The following is a 26026-nucleotide window of genomic DNA, read 5'->3' as shown; positions in this document are numbered from 1 at the left end:
AACAGTAACCATCTCCAAACTATACCTGCGGTCCATATGTTCTTTACTTGGTTACTGTATATACACAGGCAGTGTCAGTATAAAAAGCTTACAAAGAAAGAGAAGCCACCAGGCTGGGCTACAGCATCAAGTTCCACTCTCAGTGCTGCTGAGAATTAAGTAGCTTACTGCATGTCTGAGCCAGAGATGGTGAAGTTCCCTTAAAACACTCAAACAATAAATATTTGAGTTGCTGCTCAGTAAACAACAGTGTCTGTCCTGTGAGGTATCTGCATATTTTAGTCCCTGGCTCCCCAGCATCCATACTTCTGTTTATACACAAGAGTTGTTTGCTCTGTTGTCTTACTGAACAAGTTTGTATAGCTGCAAGTTACAGGGCTTCCACACAGACATCTCCACAGCTGCCTGCTTCTGTGTCATCAGGTCCTTTGCTGCACCTGCAGCACAGATAGCACATGTAACATGTAACTCCCAGCCTGACGTTTTACCATGATTCTCCTTGTGGAATATTCTGGATTCCCATTACAGTACTTGCTGCCATAGCCTGCTAATTAATCACTGTGCTACAAAGCGCACAGGTGTGTTCCTTGGGGGAACATTAACTTGTTTGTACCTCGTTAAGTACCTGGAGGGACTTCAAGAAGCAATAAAACTTTGGCCACAGTAACAAAATTGCTTTGCAGGAGAAAACAATTAAGGGTGTATAGCCAGGCGTTCTCAGGACTGCACTGCAGTACTGAGGCCAAATCCAGGGCTTTGAGCAGAGGTATTGGAAGCAAAAAAACACGAATCAGTTGTTCATTAGAGCCAACTCTTGGTCCTCCCGCAATACAGACCTCCACAAGATCCTTGCCAGGCCCTTCAGCATCCTCGGCTTTAGCTTCTACGAAGGTATTCAAAGATATACAACTTGACTAATCAGACAGAGCCTAACATCTATCTACAATAACTTGCAGCTATACAAGTAAAAAGGGAAGCCCTCTTGCAAAGGTTAAAAACTACTATTTTTCAACAGGGAAATCTGGCACTCAAGAGAATTTTACAGTTCCACAGCATTGCAGGGGTTGGAAGGGACCTCCAGCTTTTCACTTGGTTACCTGTCATGCAATAACCTTCTGGTCTTGTTTACATTAGGAAAAAAAAAATCAACACAAAGCCTGCCACTATTATACATTAGCTATTATCATTCAATGCCAGACAGGATTTGAATCTTTATTTCAAACAGGCTGTTCCTTATGTACCTTAGTGGATAATTCTGGCAGAGCAAGCAACATCCTACAAAGAACTAGGTCTCAGCATTTGACACAAGCGAATGAGACAAGCTCTTCACTCCCTTTAAGAAATATGAGCACGTATTACATCAAAGCAGGTGGAGACACAGCTAAATATTTAAAGATGTATCTACATAGCCTTAGAGCTCTCAGTACTTGCTGGCTGTCTACGCTGCTTGCTGAGTCTTGATAGCACCTGTTTAGTGAACACAGCCTTCTTTAATTTGTACTGTTAAACTTATGTTTGCCTACAGGATCAGCAGCACTTACATGCCAGACAATGAGTAGTTATTCTGGGCTTTGAAAAAACTTGTCCAAATCATGAGTCAACTACACGTCTGCTGAACAGGTTTCTCACTACCAACATGGAAGACATTTGCTCCTTCGCCCCCAACTGTCCAAGTTTCTCATCCCAGTGATACTTATTTTCAGCACTGTGAATTGAAGCTATACCATGAACTGGGCTACGCAGCTCAAGGACTTCATGATAAAACAATGGGAACAGTGCCTTACAGCGTCGATTTCCCACACAAACTGCAGAACTCCCTATTAGCACTTACCTAATATTTCTCATAATCTCAGTGTGCTTTACAGACATTAAGCCAAGCTTATTTATATGCTAATATTTCAGCGTTCCCACACAAGATATTTCCTAAAAGAAGCCGGGAGCAGAGTCAGAAGACTACAAAGCAACGCTTCGACTTGTTAGCATGAAAAAGGGTTTTGGAAGTGGGTGTACAAGAAGCAGACTAATGAGACGTCTGTGCTGAGGAAAGAAGATTACAGAGAGACTATGGGTAAGCAATGTTTTGGGTGAGTTGCAAACTGGGTGTGCACATATACAACTCCCACCTGTGATGCTACCTCCTTGGAAGTAGGCTAGAGAAATGCTGTAATCTGTCCTCATTGAGAAATCAAGAATCATTACATAACTTGCAACACCTGGTGAAACTCTATCCACAGGGCAAGTGCACGCGTTCAGCTTCTTCCCAGCAGGGAACTGGTGAAACACAAGCTAGACTTGTGTTTCATAGAATAAATTTGGCTAATAGGTGTCTGCTATAGAAGTACGGTGACGTACATTAAAAAGAACTTGACTGGTGCTATGGTTAGACAGTAGAATGCATACGTCTTCCCTCAGTATACTCTATGTAAAGAAGGTCAAGGTACATTTGCTAAGTTAATACTCCAAACAGTACTGCATGGTATTTCAAAGAGCCACTCCTAGCAGGAACACAACTACAGTTTTCCAAAGGCACTTTCAGTTTCAGATGGAGAAAGCAAAGTTACTCTATGATGAACGCTGCTCTTCCCTGGAGTAATGGCATGTAAAGTTTGCAGACTCTTCTGGACTGAATGTATACTGCATGAATTCAAGGGATCGGCTTGCCTATCCAGGCAGCTTGTTCTTGTCCTCCTCACACTGTACGTGGCCCTTCCATAAAACCAAACAATCCAGTATCAAAGTTTTTGTGGTTGCATTCAGTCCCCTAGAGACAGGGATTTTTCAGGGAAGCAAACTCACCTGTAACTTGTCCCCAAATGAGAGCTTGTGAATGACGTGAGTCATGTCAGGATTCTGAGGCTGCGCGGTGGCACTGTGCGTTGACACATGAAAGTTACCAGGGACCTAAAATTAGTCAAGACAAGGAAGACAGGATTTCTCATTTTATCCCTCAAGGCATCGCTATGCTTTGTGATATGAAATTGAAATGCCTAGATCCATCCAGCCTGGCAAGAGGTATCACTTAACAGTGGACAACTCCTGGTATGTTGCAGAGATGCTCTGAAATTTCTTCCTGCACTTGACCAATGCCACCAGACTGCGCACAGAGCAAAGATCTGCTACATCCCAGGAGTCAGGCTCTCATTGCTACAGCTGCTGACTAGGAAGTGATGAGTGGATCTCTCCCAGCTCTAGGATTCCTAACACTTCAGGCTATGTCTTTCTTTCCCATTAAAATACGATCCAAGTCTCCAAATCAACAATTGCTTAACATTTTACTCCTGCATCTCACATTTGTAAATGGGACCACTGCTGCAGAACATCCTAAGAAAGCTGTGCATTTTTACAGTAGTACCAATCATAATATACCTCACATTGCAGAAGATCAGTGGTTTTCTTCATACATAAAACCCATTCTTACCCACAAAGTTTTAGGGGTATCCTGGACAAACAAAGCCAGATCTTCATCTTGTAGCCCTGGCTCATAGCTGGCTTTTAGCTCCTGGTTCTCTCAATATGAGGTTTTCTATTTGCTTTTGGTTTTTGTTTGTAATTCAGGGAAATACAAAGCTTTGAAAAAATACAGATTTCACCTAAGGACTCAGTTCCAAGGCAGAAAATGAGCACTGGTGTCATTCTAACTGAATCACTCCAGCATGAACCCAGTTTTCAGGTCACTACCCCTACACTGGGAAGTCTTTCAACAAATCCAACTCAATCACTGTTGAAGAGGGTGCAAGACTTTTTTTCCTAGGGAGAAAAGGGCTGGAAATTAAATGGTCTTGACTTGCAAAGCCTTTAAGGGCACTAAGAATCAGTCTCAGACAACAGCAGGAAAACAACTGCACATCAGGTGCCCATTGTTCTTGCTGTAGAGACTGTGGTGTCAGTGCCAAGGGAGGCCACATGCTGATTACATGTGCTTTCAGGAAAGCAAAATTAAATGACTTGATGTGCAGCAGTGTACTCTGGGAACACTTTCAGGTGTGGACATGAGCTGTGTCATCCACAAGCTCAGTAAACAGGGTGGCAGTCTGCAGTAAGTACACAATGCTACCTTGTTCTCCCACTCCAGGTTTGATGCCCTGCCATGTACTACCATATGCCTAGGCTCTAATCAAACCAAGAGTTACTCCTATAACTTCACATAAGCTCTTTAAAAAGGGGTGTGTCTTTTTTATGTAAGCTAAGAGCCCCACAGAACAGTGTCCAACAGCAACGCACAGTCATGTTTCAAAGCAGGGCCACGTCCCACTCTAGATGCTGGCTCATACAGAAGCATGTCAAATACCTGCCAAGGGACTGAAGATTTTCTTTCCCCTCAGATGTGAGGGCCTCAGAGAGGCCAGAAGTCCTGGTGTAAGTTCCCTCCTTCTATTCCCAGCCACTATATGAGACCACACAATTAGTGGTTTTGCACAAATGAAGCAGAAAAGGGAGTTTCTCATGCTCACATACAGCAGCACCCTGCTAAGAGTTTTTTGGAGCAGAACAGACCACGTACAGCAGAAAAAGCCCCAGCTGTTTTAGCACTGTGCTTTTGGGATTAGCAGAACGAGAACTACCTACCTTCGTAGAAGCCCTTTCCCAGTTTTGTGGGCTACCAGCTGCCAGTAGTTTTGGTGACTTAGAGGTGAGGAAAGAAACATCATCTTTTTAATCCCTAATCCCTTCCATGTCACAGAATCAGTAAGAGGTTCTGCCTGTTATTTTTAGATGAGATTTAACATGACCTGGGCGGGGAAGAAGGAAGTAGGATTTTGTAGCCTGTGGTACATGAGGAGGCGTGTATAAAGGGTGCGCCCTTCTTAGGACATCGGTGGGCCCCACCACTGCCTCCCCCACCCCACCTAGTCATCTCCAGCATTACATAGCAAGATTATTCAATCCTGAACACACCCATCCCAGAGAGGAGCCTCCTCCAGGCCTGGATTTCCATTCTTTGAGGCAGAGGCAAAGCATCCCTACAAAGCATGCGCACAAGCCTTGTGCATGTACTCCAAACACCTCAGCATGGAGCCGTTCCTGTTATGCTGGCACCCTCTAGTAGGGAACATTCCTGTCATTCTGCAGCTCTTGGAACTAAACAGCACTTGGATAGAGACACTGCCAAAGACCTCTGCATAGTGAGTCACATTTTGGAGGTGCAAAAGTTGTGACAAGTGAGCACAGAAGCCATTCAGCATTCAACAGGTGTTTATGCATCCCCTATACGTTAGGATGCTGCACTCAAAGAGACATCACTGGCCACAACACAGAGCCACTCTACTACTAAGGAATGCTATCCAGGTTACCTGCTTTGGAGAATGGTAAGACTAAGCCTGATCTAACATGTCCTGTATGGCTCTAACTACACAGCCTCCTCTCCCCATATTGTTCTGCAGCACCAAGAGAATCAACTTCCCCTGCTGATTAGGGACTCCCTAAATGTACTCCCTGAAGGTGAGAGACACAGATTTTCATGGTGTTTTACAAGTAGATCTTACAAGCATTTCCTGAGCCAGGCCAAACTCACTGTCATTCCTACTCACCTTGTTGATGCTGAAATGTCCCTCAAATCTACAGCCATCCCCATTATTGAGAGGTATCTTCATCGAGTTGTCTATGTGACCCACTTCATGCCTTCCCATTTCATCCTGGATGTCTAGTCCAACTACTGCATGGGAGGGAGACAAGAAAAGAAGTCAAAAGAGAAAAACAGAAAGATTGTATAGGAAAAGTAGGCACAGTTTTACTGGAAAAAAGTCCACATCATTTTCCCTGACACCTTAGTAAAGAGTGCTAATAAAATAACATCATATGTCAAATACCTTTATACCAGAATGAACTCTGTAACCAAACTTTGCAGACTGACAGAAACATGTGTCTTATGCCCTGCCAGTTAACTTCAATTTGAACTGTATAAACAGGAAAAGTTCAGGTAGACAGGGCAGGTGATCTGTGAAAAGCCAACAACTGTCTGGTGTACTCAGTTACAAACAAAACTTGTGAGGTTTCTGGCTCCCAGACACTAAGAGGTCACTGCAAAAAGGGAAAGGACTTTGAAGAAGGTTGCAAAGGGTGTCAGCTGCTAACACAGGCTGCAGTGAGAGCACAGGGTCCAGGAAAACTGGTGGCCTGCCCTCACCTGGAATACCAAGTAATGGGGTACTGGCAAAGGCTGCAGTGATGTGACATCCTGGTACAGAAGGGCCACTGCACAAATTCTGGCCTATTCAGATATGAATTAAAACAGGTAAGAGAAAGAAGGTACTCACGTTCACAATGCAGATTTGGTAAACTGATGTTCAGGCTCACTTCTATTTTACCTCCACTGTCTTTGTCTGGGTCATCCACGTACAGCTCATTAACTCTAGAGGAAAGAAGACACAAGTGGGTCCATACATATATCTGCTTTCAACGTGAAGGGTCAAAAAAAACAAACTCCAAATAACCAGCCTCGCATGTGAAGTAAAAAAGAAAGAAAAAGAAGAGATTGTGAAGCACAGAGCAGATAGCACAGCACGCCACAGGGCATAAGAGCCCTCACATATGATTGACCATGTCAGGTACAAAAGCTTTTTCTTCACTTCCCATCATCGGTGCTCTGTTGTTGGGTGCCAGGGTCTCCTCTTTCACTTCTCTCTTGCTTGCAACTTTCTCCCTTAGTATTTCATTTCAATCCATGAACTCTAATCAAAAGCAACAACTAAAACTGAGAAGAGGATTCAAGTCAGGAAACAGATGGGATGAAACATCCTGGACAGCAGGATCTAACACTAAGCAACAGCCTCCCAAAGAGCAGTGATGTGCCAGCACCGTGGGTGCTATGAAACAGATTTCACAGAAGACAAAATAGAGATATAGAGCAAAAGGGATACAGAAGTATAAATATTTATTGTTGGCACAAACAATCCATCTGACAGCTAAAATATAAACCAAATGAACCAACACGAGCACAGCCACATGTCCTAGAGAACACTCTCCAGAAAAAAGATGCGGAGGGTACCCAAGAGCTCCATCTCTATTGAAGTCTGACACTGTTCAGTCTCAAGAAAGATTTGAGAATTTCAGCATGATAAATAATACAGGTATGGGAACTTATGTTCAAGCAAGCTGCATAAAAGAAATCATCTTTGCTACTAAGTGCTCTGTGTTATTTTTGTTTAATGCTCAAAGTGTGTGAAATCCTTTGACAAGCCCTTGCCGAAGAGTATATATGCTAATAGACAGACCAGATCAAGGGCAGTAACAAGACAGAATCAAAGCGATTCTGTCCTGGTGATACATCTCTGGACCACGGTGAACTGCCTGCCCCATGGATTCAGAAGAAACAAGTCTTCAGACTGAGAAACACACAACTGCCTATTTCTTTCTGAGGTAATTACTCACAGGTCAGTGAGGTTTGCAGACACTCATTTAAAACCAGCACAGCATTTGTCTTCAGCTTCACAGCCCTACCTTTCTCTGTTTTTAATTGGCTTGACAAGTTGCTTGCAATCATTACTCAACGTATTTTTCAAGTGATTAACAAAAATGACACAGAGGGAGAGGCGAGATTGCTCATCAGTGACCTACTTAGAAGCTTCTTGGCTGAGCCCTCTCCTTCCAGGTGGAATGTGTTAAATCTAACTATGTATTCATCACTGGCAGACTAGGTAGTGATTGGGATTAAGTCATATGTCCAAATACAGTGGTAAGGAGTACTCCATGCAGCAGAGGTGTTACTCCTCCAAAGCACATCTCTCTCCATGCTCCTGATGAAAGGGAGCATCTGTGTCAGAGCCATCACAGGAGGACATCAGGTTTGGCACCTCAGCTGATGCTGCCCAGTTCTTTGGAGTAAAACACTAAGAAGGTTGTATTTGCAAATTTCATGTTCTGAACAAGTCAGAGAATGGGCCCCCAGGTGTGGTGCGTGAGCAAATGCCTATAGGCCTTTTGGCAATAAGTGAGCAAGAAGTGGCTGCCGGTAGAAGTCAAAGGATAAACTGCACACACGGAGCCTCTCGAAGCTTTTACATAGGAAGGCAATGCAGTGAGGTCACTCAATCACAGACTGGATCACTGAGGCAAAGAGAAGTAGGCCACTGTGCCCACATCATGTGGCCCATTAGTTGCAGAGATAAGGGACACTGGCTTCCCATTTGGAGCTCCAGTCATGAAACCACTTGTTTCCAGCCTGTCTCCTGGTCAAGGCTCACGGACATTTCCTCCTCCTCTTCACCCTGCTCTTCTCCTTAACTATGTTCCCAGAAGGTTTTTTAGCAGGGGCTCAAAACCACGTTCTGCACTGACCTGCTCTGCTACTGAGGTACATCTCATGAAGGGGACCCTGGGGCACAGTGGGAACATACCACGGGGTAAACTTGCCAAAGCAAACTTCAAAAGAAGATTCATCCTCTTTCAACAAACTGGAAATTTTACTCCCAAAATGCTTTCTGGAAATCTCACATGTAAAGGAGACACCCAGGGTCAAGGCTGCTACTTCACAGACCTCTGCCTGAACCATTGCTGTTTAAGTCAGGTCTGGTGCTCTCGTCTCAGTTACTGGCCTTCTACCCAGGGCTAGGAAAACAAACTGCACACAGCCTTCCTATAATTTCACCAGACAATCCTGGGATGTCGAGGAAAGCAGCATTTGGCACCTCCAGCAACTCCCCCTGCGAGGATAACGTCTCCAGCAGAAAAAAGAAGCTGGCTCTAACTTACTGCTGTTCGTTCTGGAATGCAAAGTATCCCATGATTAGAGCAACGGTACCTAACAGTGAATATGAGATGGTCATGAGGGAAATAAAAAATGAGGTCAGGCAGAAGGACACTGTAAACACAGCTGCTTCTATAGCTCTTTAGAGAGGCAGCATGTAGGGTCATACTGTAAAACTAGAGATGGTACATAACTCCTTCAAAGACCCCAAGGAAGTAGGAATTGGTATTTTACTGGTTGTTGTTGAAAGTCCACTTGAACAAAAGGGGTACAATAAAGCAGAGGTGAAGTGCAGAGCTATGAATGTGTAATAGGGCAACAGGACACTTAAAAGTGCACCTTACCCTGAGCAGGGCCTCCCATCGCTGCTTCAAGGAAACAAGGAATCCCTACGCAGCAGGAGCGGTGATCCACACAGAAAGAATCTGCTTCACTTCTAGAAAGAGCCACTTTGAAATACTTCCCATTCCTGAGTGCTGCTGCTGGGAGATAGATGCTCATCCCACTTGCTTACAAACTCATAGCATTACACAGAAAGAGTTGGCTAAGATTGCAGATCTCGCAATGGTATGCAAGACAGAATGAGAGCAGCACGAGGGCTTAGTGTTTCTTTAAGATTTTATCCAAAGACAGACAGAGCCATTCTCCATGCTTAGACACACTCCATGTGTCTCTATGACACAACAGCTTTGTTTCCCCAGAAACAAAACTTCTCATATAACTTATTCCAACCTAGCAACCCTGGCCACTAATAGATGCTTTGCACTTCCATGGCTAACAGCCCATGGTCCTGTGAGTACAAGAGGGGCTACGAGGCATCAGGCTGTTCAGCACTTCATGCTCTGCCTGGGTGCTCTCAAAGCACATCATCCTCATTCTCTGTATTCCATGGCCTCGCCTTTGCTTCAAATTGCAAAGTTTTTTCTCCCTCTTTCACAACAAACAGCCAGGCTCACTCCTCCCAGCCATCAGCCATAAAGATAGAAAATACAGCCACTTACTCCACAAGCTGCCTTTTACCTTATCCTCTGAATGCCAGGAGGAATTCTGCCCTCTCTAGGCCCCTAAGCCTGAGGGGAAAAATAATTACTTCTTCTTGAGGGAGTCCAAAGATTCTCTCAAGGGACTTTCTCAAGCAAATCCTCCAGGTCCTCTTGGCTCTGCTTGCCATTCCAGCTCTCATCATTCACCTTCCACAGACACAACCATCCTAAACTAAACAGCCTGTACCACCTCCTCCTCATTTGTGCCAAACAAGAGAAGGCATAATATAGGAGAAAAAAACCCACTGTAACGTCATTTTCACAACTTGTGCAAAGAAACAAGAAGCAAATTCTCTGCTGTGTAACAAATTGTGCATATCTACTGCTCTGCTGCCTTCAAGCTTCTTCTCTGCCCTGCATCTCATCAGTTCACCATTTGAAGGTCTCTGTCCCACTTTATGTCCTTGGCTTAGATGTGACGCACAGAAAACACAATGTCCTACAACGGAAGGAATTACAGCTCTCCAGGAGGCATGAAGAAGGCTTCCAAAGACATCAACGTAGATTTGAATCAGAAATTGCAAATGACATCATGACACCACCTTCCGCTTCCTGCTAACCTATACATGGACGTTAGGACAAATGGCACAACAACACAAATATATAACACCTTTTATTAGGTAATCTCCAAGTTACTACGCAAACATTAATTAAGCTTCTTAACACCTCTGAGGTAGTCAGCTAAGTATTATATCCTACAGAAAAGTGTCTGTCTCAAGGTCAGTCCATGGCAAGAGCAGGGTTACAGCTCCCATTCCCCACCGACTACCAGGCCATCCTCTACCCGCTGTTTGAGTTTGCTCTACCACTTCATCTGCTTCAACCGGATGAGTCAGTGGAACTGAACCCGCACCTCCAGCTTAGTGTCTGGAATCCAGATCAGAACATACAAGTTGTAGCACCGTGCTCCCGCTGCAGACAGCTCATGCTCCGAGGCTACCATTTCTTGCAGGAGGAATGTTTATTGCACCAGGATCACCCTGTGCTGCTCACAACAGCTACAGTCTGACCCTACAAGTCATTATGAGAAATCACTATGAGACGAAGCCACAAGACACATTACAAATACCCTGGAGAGCCTAAGGGACAGAAAAGATGACAAGGTATGATAACAATTCTGCTTTACTGCAGGATCAGTCTAGGGCATGCAAACAAACCCCGTGTAATCAAGCAATATTAGTCTGAGAAGCAGCTAGCTTTGCTTCCTCCCATTTTTGATAGCCTGCACAGACAAGCTGTGCTGTGTGTAGCGCAGCCCTGGCACCAGAGCTGGACTATGTGACATTCACAGATCAGCAAAGATATTTTCAAGAAGATTAAAACAAGGCGATGTCTTCAGTGAATGATTTGGTCACCTTAAATGAACAGTTGATTTTGACATTGCTGGTAAGTTATGGTTATATTGAGAGCTTTTTATTGTAGATATTGTGCTTGCATAACTAACTGCAAGATGCCTTGCAGGAGGACACAGACACCCAAGCAGCAAACTTGTCACCTGAGCCGGTTCAGTGCCAGCAACTTCATTTAAAACAAACAAAAACAAGCAAAAAACAACAGTGAACAACAACGCCAGCAGAAACAGTCTGCTGCTTTCTATATAGTATGTTGTGCCAGATAAATTGTTGGTTAGCAGACACATTCATACCACAAATAGCACACTCATACCCTCCTACCCCTTCCCCTAACTGCTAATGCAATGCAGACTAGATTACTTAATTACATCTCTCCTCCTAATGGAGATACTTGGAAAACTCTTATTGATCATACAGAATATAATTCATGACCTAATTACAGCCATAAAACTGCAGAATTATCATCTTGCCAGCTATTAACTTCTGGAACTGATCTGGGTTAATTAGAAATGAGATAGGTGATCTCTACATTCCTGATTTGCAACATAACAGCGGGATGAATGAGGAAGGCTGTTAAAGGTAGGCCAAGCAAGTCCTAGCCCTCAACCTCAACCTACTGCCCGTCCTGTTCAGGAAATACCTGACACATTTAACACCTGAGCTTCATGTCTTCAGCCATTTGAGTCATTTGCTCAGTGGGACAAGTGTGTTTGATACCGTCATTTTTGCAGATGTTCCAATGTGGAGTGTGGACATCCTTTGCTTTATCTGTCTTTTACAGAAATGGGGAGTTAAATCCAAGATCTTGCTTTGTCTGTCCAGAAGTCTTCAGTCACTCTCAGTTTGGATAGAAAATACCAATCATAAACATCCTTGATTTCCAGAGTTCACCCTTCTCTTAACTGCAATGATAGGTTGTGGTTGAGCTGAAGAAGAAAAAGCTCTTCCCTCACAATGCTTTTCCTGGAAAGGATGCAGTCCCATCTAAGAACCAAGCTTCAGCTTCTTTCACAGCTACTCACAGGACTGCCTGCTAGGGTCCTCCAATGGATCTTTAACATGTGAAATCAGAAATTTTCTAGCCTGTTTCTGGACTCATCTACACAGGAAGCTAGTAAGCAACAAAATAGGATGTGCACTTATAGTGTGTTACCGATGCCACATTAATTTCCTGCATGTCCACTGTAATGTGTACAGTATCTTAATCCAATTTCCTAGCTGAAGCAAGCTTCCCTGCCACAGACGTGATCTGGGTGTTCATTAGACATACCCACACACTAAGTTATGACATAGCTGTTATGCACAGTCTTCCCCACATCGATAATCTGTTTGGATTTAGTGTAATGACTGCTATCCTCAAGATGAAGGTGTAATTTCTTGGCCTTCTGCCACCTAGACAAGCTGAGACTGCAAGCACTAAGACAACGGGTCGGTCAAGGAAAAAAGAGATTTGAAGTTGGGCAAGAGTGACCACACAGATTTCTAGTAATAACAGGAGTTTAAATTGCTACAGTCATACGAATGCAGAAGGAAGTCCAACAGTGGGGAGAAGCCAGCTAGTATTAGGAGCCAGTGTAGCGCAGAGCAGATCTTATTTTCTTGTTATAACACCTGAGTTCAGCAAATCATACCAATCACTCTCTTCAAATCTAGATACCAAAGAAACCCATTGGTAAGCCAGACAGCTGATCCTGTGGGTACCACTGCTGTTGAGGTTGCTCCTTCCTTGCCCTGAAGCCGCATGTCAGTGCACACACACTCCACACACTATTACTGGGCGTAACAGGGCTATGAGGTAAGCACAAATTAACATCAGTGAACCTGACTTGTCTCTGATGTAAGGAACCAGACCAGGTGCTCTTGATTTCAACTCGCCATCAAAAATGTGCAGCTACCTCCACGCAATCTGGCTTTGTAAAAAGTGCGTGATTGCTTTAGGGGAAATATTACACAAAGACTGATGCAGTCTTATAATTCAGTTGGCAGTGGCCAAGCAGGAAAACTCACTCTGTACAAGAGCACACTCTAGTCAATCATTCAAATCCTGGCTGTGGCTAGGAAATTTCAAGCTGGGAGAGTATCTTGTGCAAGAGATACAAAAGATATAAAAGAAACTTGATACAGTTGAAGCTTGCAATAAAAGGTGATAAAATAAAACCGTTTGCGCAAAAGGAATCTTCCGCATCTTGAGAAGTGTTTGGTTCTTGGCAAACAAGGCTCAAAACATTTTTCTGAGTTAGTATCTCCATCGTTACCTGCCATCACCTGGTTTCTAATGATGGTATACAAAGTTCCCACACTATTTCAGACCACATACAGCTCCACACATCTGCACCCATGTGCCGAACCATGAGACTATGCTGCCTCACAATGTAGTGTCAGTAGCACGTTTTAAAAGGAATCAGAAGAGGTCAGCAGCATCTCTGACCACCTCTAAAGTGCTACGGGCTTCCTAGAAGAGAAAACAATGAGTAAGAAATGGAAAGAGAAGAGTGTACTTCTACTTCAGAAGTCACTGAACTGGGAAGAACCTGCTATGTGTCATTCTGAAGTATTTCCGCTGTAACGGAGCGAGCCTATTCACAAACACAGTGGGCGAACTGTTCCCAGCAAGAGAGAATTGATGACCCACAACTCATCAAAAGGAGGTTATCATGTTCAGCGAGCTATTGTGTTGGACAGTCCGTGACACAGCAGTTTCCTGCATTCGCCTCTGATACTTCCATGACATCCTCCCTAAAATGTTACTGCTTTAGTGCTGGTAAACATCTCCTCCTAAAGCAGCCCCTTCTGGGAAAGACAGCTTACCAACTCTCTGAGGTTTCAGCAAGAATCCTCAGTACTCACAACTCAGAGCACCTCTAAGTGTCTTCATGCATCATCTTGTTCAGAAAGTCACAATATGAAACAAGCACAAAGAGGCCACAGAGAATCACAAAGCTCCTGAGAGAAGTAGGTTGATAAGGTGAGCCCAGTATTTTACATAAAAAAAGCATGGAATTGAATTCAAAGAAACAGTAAGGGAGTAAGAAACATGAGATATCATCTCTGAAAGAAAAGTGCAATCAATAGGCATAAAAATCAGCTAAAGCCAGATTGCACTATTGTCTTAAGGTTAAACATTACTCCGGGTTAAAATGATTCTTTAAGTTAAATTCTTGATCCAAGTCAGAGATGCACAAAAACAATGAAAAGGTACAGGGTGATCAGAACCAACGCAAAGTGCAGTTGGTCAAAATACAGCATAGAAGTATTGTACACTTCAGTGCTTTTGTGCTCGGCAGTGACATCTGTGGCTCTGTGGACCATCGTGCCAATCTGACTGAAGTTCCGCCCTTCCTAACTCTCCAGGAAAACTGCATCACAGTCGGGTGAGCTCACTGCCACGTCAGTAGGAGTATGGACAAGTTTTCCTAGAACCCCAAACAAAGGTACTTAGATTAATAGTTACCAAGAAAAGTTAACTTCAAGGCAGCGGGAGCGTAAGAACAGAAAAAAACCCAACAAATTGATCGATGAAAATATTCATTCTCAGTAAAATAAAAAGCTGAATGAATGACTGAGAATTTCAACTCAACCAAAAGGAATCCTCAACCATGAGAGAACTAATTGGCTAGTGAAATTACCGGCACGTTTTTCCAAGATAATGGAGGATATCTGCAAAAAAACATATATAAACATACATTCAAACAAAGGAAAACATGGTTTTACTTACATTTCAGTGGCTATGAATCCGGTGAGCTCAGACAGGAAGAGAAACAGTATGAAGAGACAGCAGCAGACAGAGACTGGAAAAGAGGAAAGTTGAGGAAAAGGTTAGTTTATATCTCTAACAAAGACACAAACTGTTTTCACGCAGGCAAATTATTCCTCCTGCAAACATACCACCCAGACGCATCTAGCAACTTTTCTGTAGAGACAATGATTCACACCAGGCCATCCAAGCAGTGACCTCAATGGCTTGCCAGCATCCTGCTGGCTATCTTAACTCTCAGCCTACCTTTTCCACTATGTTTTCCATCTTGCCACGGCTCCTGTGTTCCTCACCTTCAACACACTATGCTGGTCAACCAGCTCTCCCTCCCCTTTGACAGAAGCGCTTCTCAGCAGTAATTCTTTTGGAGCCCTTGCTCCATGTTAAAGTTTATTACACTAAAACCTGCGCAACATGTGAGACAGAACTGGTACTGCAGAGGCTGCTGTGATAATGGACTAGTCTAAGCAGCGCCTCATTCTCCTCTTATTTCTCCATTTGGCAACACACTGACTCTTCAGACAAGAAAAATCTATAGCAAAGCCATTGCTAAGAACCTGGGCAAGTTCTATGCCAGTTCTAAGAAAGCCAACCTATAGTTAAAAGAAGGGAGCCAAAAGTTTCTGGTGTGTCCTTTGTTCCTCTTCATCAGAAAACTTCAAAACATTGTACAGTGACGCTCATGCAGCAGTAAGTCAGTTTCCTATACTGGAGGGACTTGAAGGAAGGAAGGAATGGCTGTGAATCTCACTGAGTAGGGGTGATTAGACACGGATGTGCCAACTCAAGGAGACGGGGTTGTATTAAGTAAAATATCCAAGTTCATCATGAATCATTACACAAAAGAGTAAACCGGGAAACGGCATGACAGCAGACACAGTCTGGTTCACCCCTCAGTCTCAGCAGAGTAACAGTGACCAAGTACTCCTTGGAAATGACCATTTTACCACAGTCATTAATTAAGATTGAGAAACGTGTCAGAAAAACCATGTTCCTCAGCTTTACTCCACATCACCTACGCAGCCTGAATATCTTTTCGTCCAGAGGCTCAAGCAACAACTGGCTGGGGAGCAATTTTAATCAAACTATTGTGCCTGTCCACAGTCCTTGGTACAGAGCATGGGAAGGAAAGTGGAGGTACTTAAGGCAAATACTGAGATAGACCCTTGAGTGACCTAAAGCCCTGCGCCTCATTCTTCAGATTAGTCAGCCTGCAGTTCTGAGGAAAGAGAAATACACAGCTTCCCCTTCTTCATCAGAGTCATTTCAAGGGTGGATTCATTCACTGACCCTCTCGGAAGTGTGGGGGATTAAAAGAGATGCCAAAAAGCCATTAAGAAGGATGAATAAAAGGGGGAAAATAAAGCCAAAGACCAGTAGGAAAATGGAAAGCCAATGGGGATATTCAGCAGAAAAGAGAAACCTCAGAAGGTCAGATAGTCACCCCCAGGTCCTGGCTGTGAAGACACAGACCACCACACTGCTGTAACCCAGCTGAGCCACAAGCACAGAGCGTCATGGGCATGGAGAAGAGAAATTCTACCAAGCATTTTTATCAACGTTGGCTTCTACATCCTCACCCTTATGTACATATCCCTTCTGATACACACCGCCATCTAGGCACATTCCTGACTTTTCCTCCCCACACTTCGATAAATGAAAGAAATGCAAACTGTTTAACAGCATACAGACCGAAGGAGTGAATCTTTGTCTATATTAAGGCATAAAATTAATAGTATTTATTGTACAATGAAGCAAACTGCTATGAAATGCAAGGATTGGGTCTTGTTACAAATGACATGTGAATCATAACTTTGATATTTCCTGATGTGTATTTAAAACTCCAGCCTCCAAACAGCACAGAGTATTTCTGGATAACGTTACCATGTGTGCATACAAGACATGCATGCAAACTATGCACCCGCACTGACTGTTAAGCAGGAGGATTGCTACAGCAGCTGTTCGAGGTGCAGGCCTCTCTCTCAAGAAGTCAGACTGCTGCTGTCCAGATGCCAGCTGTCAGACAGCCAGGGCATGTGCCACTGCTGCCTACATAGCCAAACATGGCCAATTCGTCACCATGTTAATCAGGTCTGTTAAAACAGCCGTGTGTTGGCATCATAGACACACTGCACCAGGGTCAGAAGGCTTGTGAGGACTGGGACAGCACCTGGTGGAAGAGGGTTAACAACAGCATGACTGTCTTAGCGGCACATGAACTGGAACATTGTCTGAAAGAAGAGATTTTTACTAAGAACAAGGGATGCCTAACTACTGCCTGCCTTTCTGAGTAGTCTGTGTGTGTACTGTTCTGTGCAAACCCCACCACACTAAACTATGGGGTTCCTTTGTTCCTACTAGTTTTCAGTAGACAGAAGGGTTGCTGCACAGATCTGAAGTATCATATATGCAGTGTGTTTTCGAAATTATAAAGCCTACAGAACAGAAACCTCCAGTTGGCGACTGAATCTGCCTGCATTCCAGACTGCCTGCTCTTCTCCATCAAAATACCTCCACACTTATTTGGAGCTGCCTCTTTCCTCGCAGTTGGCCCCTTCACCCCTGTTGGTTGGAAGCAGTGCTGGTACTTACATCTTTTTTCTTTTGTAATTTGATCTATTCCTTCCTCTCTAATAAACCTCAAGATTCTAAAACAAAACAAAAAACAAACAAACCCCCAACCAAGTAAACAAAAGGCTTTTCCTCCTCCCCCCCAATACAAACACAATTGGAAGAATCCTGCTTTAATCTGCTCCTATTCCAGAAAGCACCAGAAATGATTCTGAAGTCTCAGCTGAAATCGCACAGGACAGACTACAATAGCCAGATACTACAGGCTGTTTCATATCAACCCTGTAAAGAAGAGTAGCACCTTCCCCTACCTCCAAGCCTCTATTATGGTTAACATCTGAATTCCCTGAAGCACTTATCTCAAACTCATGAGACCTTCCCAGGCTCGAAACTGCCATGGCAATGGGCTTGTCTCCTTCATGGACTCCTACAACACTCCAGATTACTGGCTTTCAAATTATAAGTCACAGACTTGGTCAGACAGAAAACCCATTAGGAAAGCTGCATCCAGGATCCTCACATGCAAAGCTACCACAGGTTGTTGGCTGTCTGTGTGGTTCAAAAGCTTCTATCAGCCTCTCTGCAAACACTGACAAAAAGAAGGAGAACCAGTTAGAGAAGAAAATCAAAGCCTGAGAAGCTGCAAGTAACAATAGAGAGAAATAAGTCAGCTAATAATTTTAAGTAAGAGTCACAGCCTCCAAGCCTTCCCACAACACACTTATCACTTAAGCTGTTTACTGCAGATCTGAAAGCCTAATACTGCTGGATGGCCTTTGATGGGTTTTTTTGTTTCTAAAACATTCTCTTTTGCAGGTGATTCATAACAAGACAAATTCTCAAAGGCAGCTCAGTTATAGTGTGGGAACTCTTAGTTTCCAAAACAGAAGAGAAGGTAGGATCAACCAAACAAGTTCAAAGTGTTCTTTCAAAACGCTCAATCTCATATACCTCTAAATTACTGAACTGTTTTACTCAAGCTCTTTGTTCACTGTCTTAGCAAAGCAAAGAGTGAATCGAGGGAATTCAGTGGTCAGGATAACAGAGGGAACAAGGACTCTCTGAAAGTAAATATTTACAATAACAAGTTATCTTTACAGAAACACCGAATAGTTGAGGCTGGCAGGGACCTCTGGAGATCAACCCACCCAATGCCCCTGAAAAAAAAAGGGTCAGATGAAGCATGTTGCTCAGGGTCAGGTCTACTTGTTTTGAATATCCCAAGGTTGGAGACTCCACATCACTGGGCTCCACTACCCTCACAGTAAGAAGCAAGGAGTTCCTTTAGCTCACAAAAAGGCTTTGCTTTGTGTCCCATTGATTCACTGCTATTGACTCAGTTCTATTTGGTGCCTGTTGTCACCAAGGGATATGACATCACTCACGTCAGCAATGACATACAAGGCTACTGACCCATCTACAAAAACGGATGAATGGAGCACAACTATATGATCAAAGGAAGTCACTGTTCAATGGAACAGGAAAGCTGCAATAGGTGCCTAATTACAGACTTGGCAGGACCAACCTGATCAATGTTTACCACTCTGCACAGTGCGCTCACTGGATATAATTGTGTGAAATTGCATTACTCAGCCCACAGCCTACCTCAGGAGGAGGAAGGAAGGAAAAGAGGCTTGAGGCAAGAGATTTGTATCAGCTGAAGCCTATGCGCTGATACACAGCAGTGAGAGTGGATTGCTATCAGTGGTTTCTGACAAACTAATTATTCTCCTTTAAAAGCATGACGAATGACAATAAAATAAGATCTTTGCTCATCTACAATATCAGATGGATCCCCTAAGTACACTGTGACAGAAATACGTGTTGCCCAAACCAACCTTTCTGATGGCCACGGCATGTTGCCATCCACTCAGGTCTTCATGCAACCAGAATCCAAAACCAGGATTCCTTATTTATAGCACTTTGGTTCCTCAGATCTCTTCAGTAAATAAGAAACGTAACTGTGAACACAACAGCTACGAGCCGTTCTTCACAATGAAGAGATGCCCATCAGAGACAGGCCAAAAAACTCATTCACTCCCCCAGTGTTTGGAGCAGACTCACAGCTTCTATTCCAGGGAAGACTCCAGCAAAAACTCTATAGCTACTTGAGTATCTAACAGTGGGTATTCCAGCTTTAGCTCTTAGGAGCTCCCTTTCACAAGAAGATCCCCTTGCTACTTTTAGATGCCCAGAGTCCAAATCCATGTAAATTCCTCCATCATTTATTGAAACCTTAGTAAGAAGAGCTGTCTTAGCAACAAAGGACATCTTTTCTAGTCTTTTATATCCCTTTTAAAATATCCTTTAAGACACATAAGCCAAAAGATCTTTAATTTTAGCTCAGGGGAATGCAAGGACAGCAAAAAGAAGTGCTACTTACTAATAGCCCCTGTGTAGGTTGGCTGTGTAAGGTCTTTTGGCACCTTCCTGTAGATGTCAAACCTGAAAGAGGAAAAGTAACAGCCATAAACCAGGTGGAATATTTCAATACATTTCACGTCCCCACAGGGATGAACGATGCTGAAGTTTTTTCCATCCAGCTTTCCAACAACATTTTTTTTGAGTTTGCAGAAGGATATGAGAAGGAAAAGCAAAACAAAACAAAAAGTCCTTTTTCTTTTGTACAGTTATGTAACTGCTCTGCTTTCAGGCTCCAGTTTCCAAAGCAATTCCCTCCGCCTCCCTTGGCTTTGCTGCCATGGATCTTTGCAATTTGAGCTGCTACAGGTGCCAGGGAAGAAGTCGTGCTGGACAAGCTTCCAGACCACCGTAAAAGGAAAAGGATACTCTACAGACTCCTGAATATAAAGGCCTGGCAAAAAAAACCACACCAGCAAGACACAACCAACATTTCAACTTGTGTTCTGTATTTCATGGCAGCCAAGGCTCACGAAAACCAGAGCCAGAAATCATGATGTTAAGGCAAGAAACTGACCCTTGGACATTGGATACACAGGAAAAATTAACCCGAGAAGTTTGCAAAATCCATTTTAATATTAGACAGTTGTTTTGATTCAGTCATATCTTTTAATATCCATATGGCTCAGCTCTGCTATTTTAAACTACCCATGGTTAAACTTTCACTGCCCTCATGATGTTGCTGTATTATTTCCTACCACGTTGTGTTGCTGCATGTCCAGCCGCAATGCAGCTCTTGACATCAGTTTTTCCACCACTCAATAAAAATTAATTAATGCATTAAAAACACACACACACCCTAAAGAAGGAAGTGACTGGTTCTCCCCCTGAATAGACTTTCTTTGGATATAGCACTAGTGAGACTTGATGCTTTTTCCAGTCCTGGACAGGCATGAGAGACGCCGACTTCCAAATTCCTCCCCTCTATGGCACCAAGAGGAAACAGCTCTGCATTGATTCAGTGCTTCCTACTACACCAAATGTTACACAGAGAACTCAAAAACTACATCGGCATTCTTTACTTTATTCCGCACCTATATAAATCAGTGGTACAATCTGGAAGCACACTGTGAGCATTTGCCACACATTAGGTTAGGATGCTATTGCCGTTTTATTCAGGATGTGAAACTGGAGGAAGAAAGGACGAGAGAAGGAAGGATGGTATCACGAACATCACCTACGCAGTTCACATCCTGAACTCGCTATGCAATCACTTAACTGTCCTGATGAACCACTGCTTCACCTATGAAGTACGGAGAGTCCATCTGTTCAGGGTCTCATGAGGATGAACTCAGCACGTGTAGCATTTCCAAAGACAGCTAACAGGGCCACAGCAGCAGACAGAGCGGCGTTTGCTAACTGCACACAGCTCTTGCTCATGTGATATAATTGACAGAGCACGCTGCACTGGATGCACACAAAGCTATATGTTCTCATGACTCTATTCCCTACCATTGCCTAAACAGATCAGTAATATTCCTGAAGCAAAGAGTCCTTTTATGGTTCTCCAGCTGCCCTGAGAACATCTGGAAAGTGCTGTTTACATTCTTTCCACATACACCAAAGCAACAGCAGCAGCGGATGATAAAGCAGCCGAGAGAAGCTGGTGACATCATGGTCTCACGGGCAGAGGAAGTAGCTGATCTTTCCTGCTCACAGCCCATAAAATGCTGAAAGCTGGCAGCATCTCGCTATGGTCACAATAATATGGTCACAATAATACATCAACGCAGCTAAAAGAACTGAGAGAAAGCACACGAAAATGCAAGAGCTTTTCAGTATGAGTGAACAATTAGAGATGGGAAATACCTCCACACTGGAGTCAGGAAAAACAGCAGTCTGGGGATACTATAAAAGGAAATTTTTTCTTACGGTCAGAAATATTTACTGGTTTTAAAAAGATGATCCATCACAGGATTAACGAAATAATCCCATCTTTTAACTCAGTGGAAAGCTGATGTCACAGTGTGCTTCTCTCTTCTCTGCCTGCTATTTTAACCATGTAAATAACACCCAAAACCAACAAATTAAGTTGGTGCAAGTAAGCCAGGAACAGGCAAAGGCACTACAGAAAGCTGATGATCGATGGTTCCCAGCCAAGCTCATCAGCTGGCTTCAAGTGCTTAAAAGGCAGTTCACCCTCTTGATGTGCTGTTCTGCTTCCCGCCTCTTCAACTACATTATACTCTATCTCCCTCCTTGACTATGACACACAGCTAAGAGATTTAAGCAAGTCTCTGGATCTGATTTGCCTATAGGATGCGGAATTACATGCATGGAAAAGTGAACAGGTTTTACTTGCCCTCAGGTCAGATGTTCCTGTAAGCACTTGCAGGAAAAATTCCAGCAAGCCTTAAGGTTCCTGAAGCATTGGTCACTTGGAAGAGTATTTACTTGCTGGGAACAGAGAGGAACCTTGTGCCCTCTCTATTGCAAAAGCTGCCTGATACCAGCACACTCGACACAATGGAAGGTATTACTAATACTGGAGGGAGACTGGACGTTCAGAAGTGTACCAGCCCATAGAGCAGCAAGACACGCTGTACCATGCTGTGAACATCCCCCTCGATGTGCTTGTACTTCTATCCTTAACAATCAGGGCGTAGATTTCCAGCACATTCATCACCTCAAGTAACTGTGAAGTGAACTCAGCTGGAGCAGTTAACGCCACTTTCACAAAGGCAGACATGACCTTGCACTTACAAAGCACGCAGGCACAGTTTCCACAGGCTGGCCAGCAGGTTATTATAGACCAGGCTTTTGGCAACTTTATTCCTTTACTCAGAAAGGCAAGACTTGTAAGGTGAAGGAACACCTTTGAGTCCATCAGCTGACATAGCCGTAAGTATAGAAACAACTAGAGTTTTTACTGTGAAAGCTCTTCCTCCAGGTCACGCAGATCCTCACAAAGGGAGGGCTGGACCCTGCAGTACCAGAGCACAAAGCTAAAGATAGCACTGGGCTGTCATCAGTGTTACAAAGGAATTTCCTGACACATCCAGTGTATCTATTGTCTTTTGTTTCAATGGCAGCATGGATGTCAACAAAAAAAGATGCTGTTTGGTAATGTCAGAGTTCCATGGAACCAATGCTCATGACTAGTGCCAGCGAATGCTACAGTTTTTTCCTATCCAATGCTGAGGACATAGCAAGAAACCTTCTCATCTCCCTGACAGGAGCGTCAATGAACAGATCCAATGGCACCAGTGAGCACGATCCTTGTGCAGCTTCCCACTGAGAGGCTCAAACAGAATCACCAACACTGGGGGTGTTCAAGGAACGACTGGACGTTGTGTTGAGGGACATGGTTTAGTGGGAGCTATTGGTAACAGGTGAATGGCTGGACTGGATGAGATGATCTTCTAGGTCTTTTCCAGCCTTGGTGATTCTATGATTTTTAGTGTGGATACTTCAAATCCCTGCCCTGAGAGCAGGGATGAGCTACTCCAGGAAGGGCATCCTGCATGGCATGCTTCACACGCACCTCAACAGCTTCAAGTCTGGAGCTGAAATACATCAGGAAATTAGGTAATAAACACATCATTCTGCTGAAGATTACCACCACCACGAACAGAAAAATCCTTTCCATTATCCTGGGAGTCTGAAAGGAGCTTCAGTATAATGCTACAGTAGCATCTCTGTAAGCTGCTGTTATCTTTCTCCAGAGTAAGAAGCAATACAAAAAAATCAATACTTGTAAGCGCTCAGTGCTGGCTGAATTTGAATGCTGTGTAGCAAGGGGAAACTTTGATAGGTAAAGGAGCTAAAATCAGAGAAGGACAAACAGAGTTCTTCAGTTCTTAGAATCTGTTGCAAGCCTCAAGTGTGCACAGCCCTCATCAGGGCAGGAAGAAAACAGAAGACCCTTCGCATCAAGGGTCCATGGCTCACATTTACAGAGAAGAATGTGGGTGTTTAAACAATGCTCAGTTCCTCCACCTCCCATGTTAACCAGCATTCAGAAGCAGCAAATGTTTTTCAGCAGATGCCATGTTTGATACCAAGGTCTTTAATTTCTGGTGACGTTACTCACTCCCTATAGCTGGCCCAGTGCACAGTGAAAAACAACCTTAATTCTACAAGACATCGGTAGCTTTGATAGCTTGTTGAAGAAGAGGAATGTGGTGTTACTGAACCAATTTGCCTTGTTAACAAATAAGTGTCACTGGAAGCAACCTGCAGGCACCGCACACGTAACAGCTGAAACGTAACTTGGTGATTTTCTTAGACAAGCAGCTGAAGATTCTACAGCAGATTCAACTAAACAAGGTGGGGGTGGAGGAGGAGAGTGGGGACTACTGAGTATAAATGCAGAAAGGTAACTTTGAAAATACTGTAAAGACTCTGTTGTTACTACAGCAAGAAATCAGAAGAACTGCTGAGCTGGAGTTTGTATTCCAGCATGTCGCACGTTGGAGACCAGGTAGTGGACAAGTGCTGCCCTGCCAGCAAGGGATGGGGTGCACAGGGAGCTGGGGAGGATGCAGCCAGGACAGCTGACCCAGTTGAGTCCAAGGGAGGTCCCATACCATACGGTGCTGTGATCAGTGACAGTGATCAGCTGAACAGTCCAGTAGCACAGCTCCTACAAACCAGAGGTACATTCAAGTGCAACATTGCTGCTCTTATTTCCTATTTATCAAGTCGTTCTCGCAAACCAAAGAAGGGTGATTCAGAGCATGGCTGCAGGCCTCAAGTAAAAACAGTCCAAGAGGGCTTGATGTCAGTATTTCTCCACACGGACGCCAATTCCTGACTAGCACAACAAAGCTCGCCTGTTCCTCACAAAGTTCATTCACTGAATACTCACCAGTAAGTGAGGTTACGACATAGAACAGACAACTTCTCCCGTTACACCCTGTACCCTGAGCCGTACGTTCAAGAAATATACAACACAGAGGTATCTTACGCAGATGAGATACTAAGAAAGTTATTCTTAGGAAAAAAAAAGAAAGAAAAAGGTCCTTTTCATGTACAGAAGGCAAAGCACTATTTGTTGTTTTCACTTTTTTTATCCGGATGAGTAGGAAAACCACCACATGGTGCACTTCTAGGAACATCTACTGAATCTAAACAACCACCACAGGCTGCTTCTGATGGCAACTACATCCACCGTGGAAGGGACTCCAGGAGCAGTAGAGCCATCAAAGTGCCTTGGACAGCTACACCTACCCCTCACACATTCCCTGTTCAGTAATAGCCAGCCCAAGGCAGCTCTGTCTGCTAACAGTTTAGAAAACATCTTTGTAAGCACCTACTATTGAGACACGCTAAATTAACTCATCTTTAGGATTCACCCTTCTGAATTACACTATACTCTTTAATTACTTCATGCAGACATCAGTGAATCCAGCCAGCTGACAATTTTTATTCAGATGCCATAGAAGAGACAAACCATCTTTTACTCTTGTAACTTCTATTACTGCTGCTACCACAACTGGAATGTGCATCCCTGGAGACAGCAGAAGAGTTTACAGATCATGATGCACTCAGTACCTGCTGCTATTAAGGCTCTTACCAGAGATACCACTTACAGCTTAGAGTTCTGCAATTCGCTTTGCATGAAATGTTTTGTCATTTATAAGGAGGACATGGGAAGCAGGAAGAAGCTCACTATAAGTTGGACTGAGTCCATCTGACATTCAAAGACAACTGCGTGCACACAGACTCCATTTTATCTCTCCAGGAGAATATTGGAGGAGGTGGGTGTTACAGAGGGGAGAACAGCATCTTGTGACTGTGTTTGTCTCAGGATGTTCCTTCTGCCCCCAGCCATCAGTGCAGGTTGGAAAAGGAAAAGACAGTAATACTGTGTCTACACTGGATACCTTCTGCCTGAATTCATGGAATCAAAATGAGTATAGCAGCACATTGCTGTCAGAGCAAGCTCATTCAGGCTGGAAACTGATGGCAGAAGGGAAATACCCTTCTTGTAGTCCCAGCAGTAATTCTAGAGAAACCTTCCCACCAAAGGCATGCAGCTTTGTGTCAGGGAATATTTACACCCCTGTGATTTTCTGCTTGGGCGAAGAGATGTCCCTCACCTAACAAGAATCAGAAGAAAAAAACATGTCAGCAAAAACCTGCCACCCCAGCAGCTTGAGGTATTGTGGAATCTGTGCTCAACGACACTGCTGAAGTTTCAGGAAGCAACCTTGCAAAAATGCTGGGTTACTGAAAGCACCCACTGAAACATCCAGTA

The 26026-nt window shown here is 43.7% G+C and overlaps 1 protein-coding gene across 2 annotated transcripts in view; it reads right to left on the bottom strand.

Annotated features, from left to right (window-relative positions):
* ERGIC1 (endoplasmic reticulum-golgi intermediate compartment 1) overlaps positions 1–26026 on the bottom strand; it is a 49417-nt gene that overhangs the window by 12049 nt on the left and 11342 nt on the right. Inside the window, exons 2-6 of one of the 2 annotated variants that reach the window (XM_015876083.2) lie at positions 19787–19848; positions 14794–14866; positions 6255–6349; positions 5529–5653; positions 2797–2901 (exon numbers count right to left, since the gene is read on the bottom strand). In XM_015876083.2, coding sequence (XP_015731569.2) covers positions 2797–2901; positions 5529–5653; positions 6255–6349; positions 14794–14866; positions 19787–19848 — 460 coding nt within the window. The remainder of the gene's footprint in view (positions 1–2796; positions 2902–5528; positions 5654–6254; positions 6350–14793; positions 14867–19786; positions 19849–26026) is intronic. The other variant, XM_085519200.1, reaches the window with a different exon arrangement.

Source organism: Coturnix japonica, chromosome 18 (assembly GCF_054131305.1).
Source record: "Coturnix japonica strain WE chromosome 18, WE-NBRP24, whole genome shotgun sequence".
Lineage (NCBI taxonomy): Eukaryota > Metazoa > Chordata > Aves > Galliformes > Phasianidae > Coturnix > Coturnix japonica.
The sequence above is the reverse complement of the archived record's forward strand: the minus strand, read 5'-3'. Positions and strand labels throughout refer to the sequence as shown.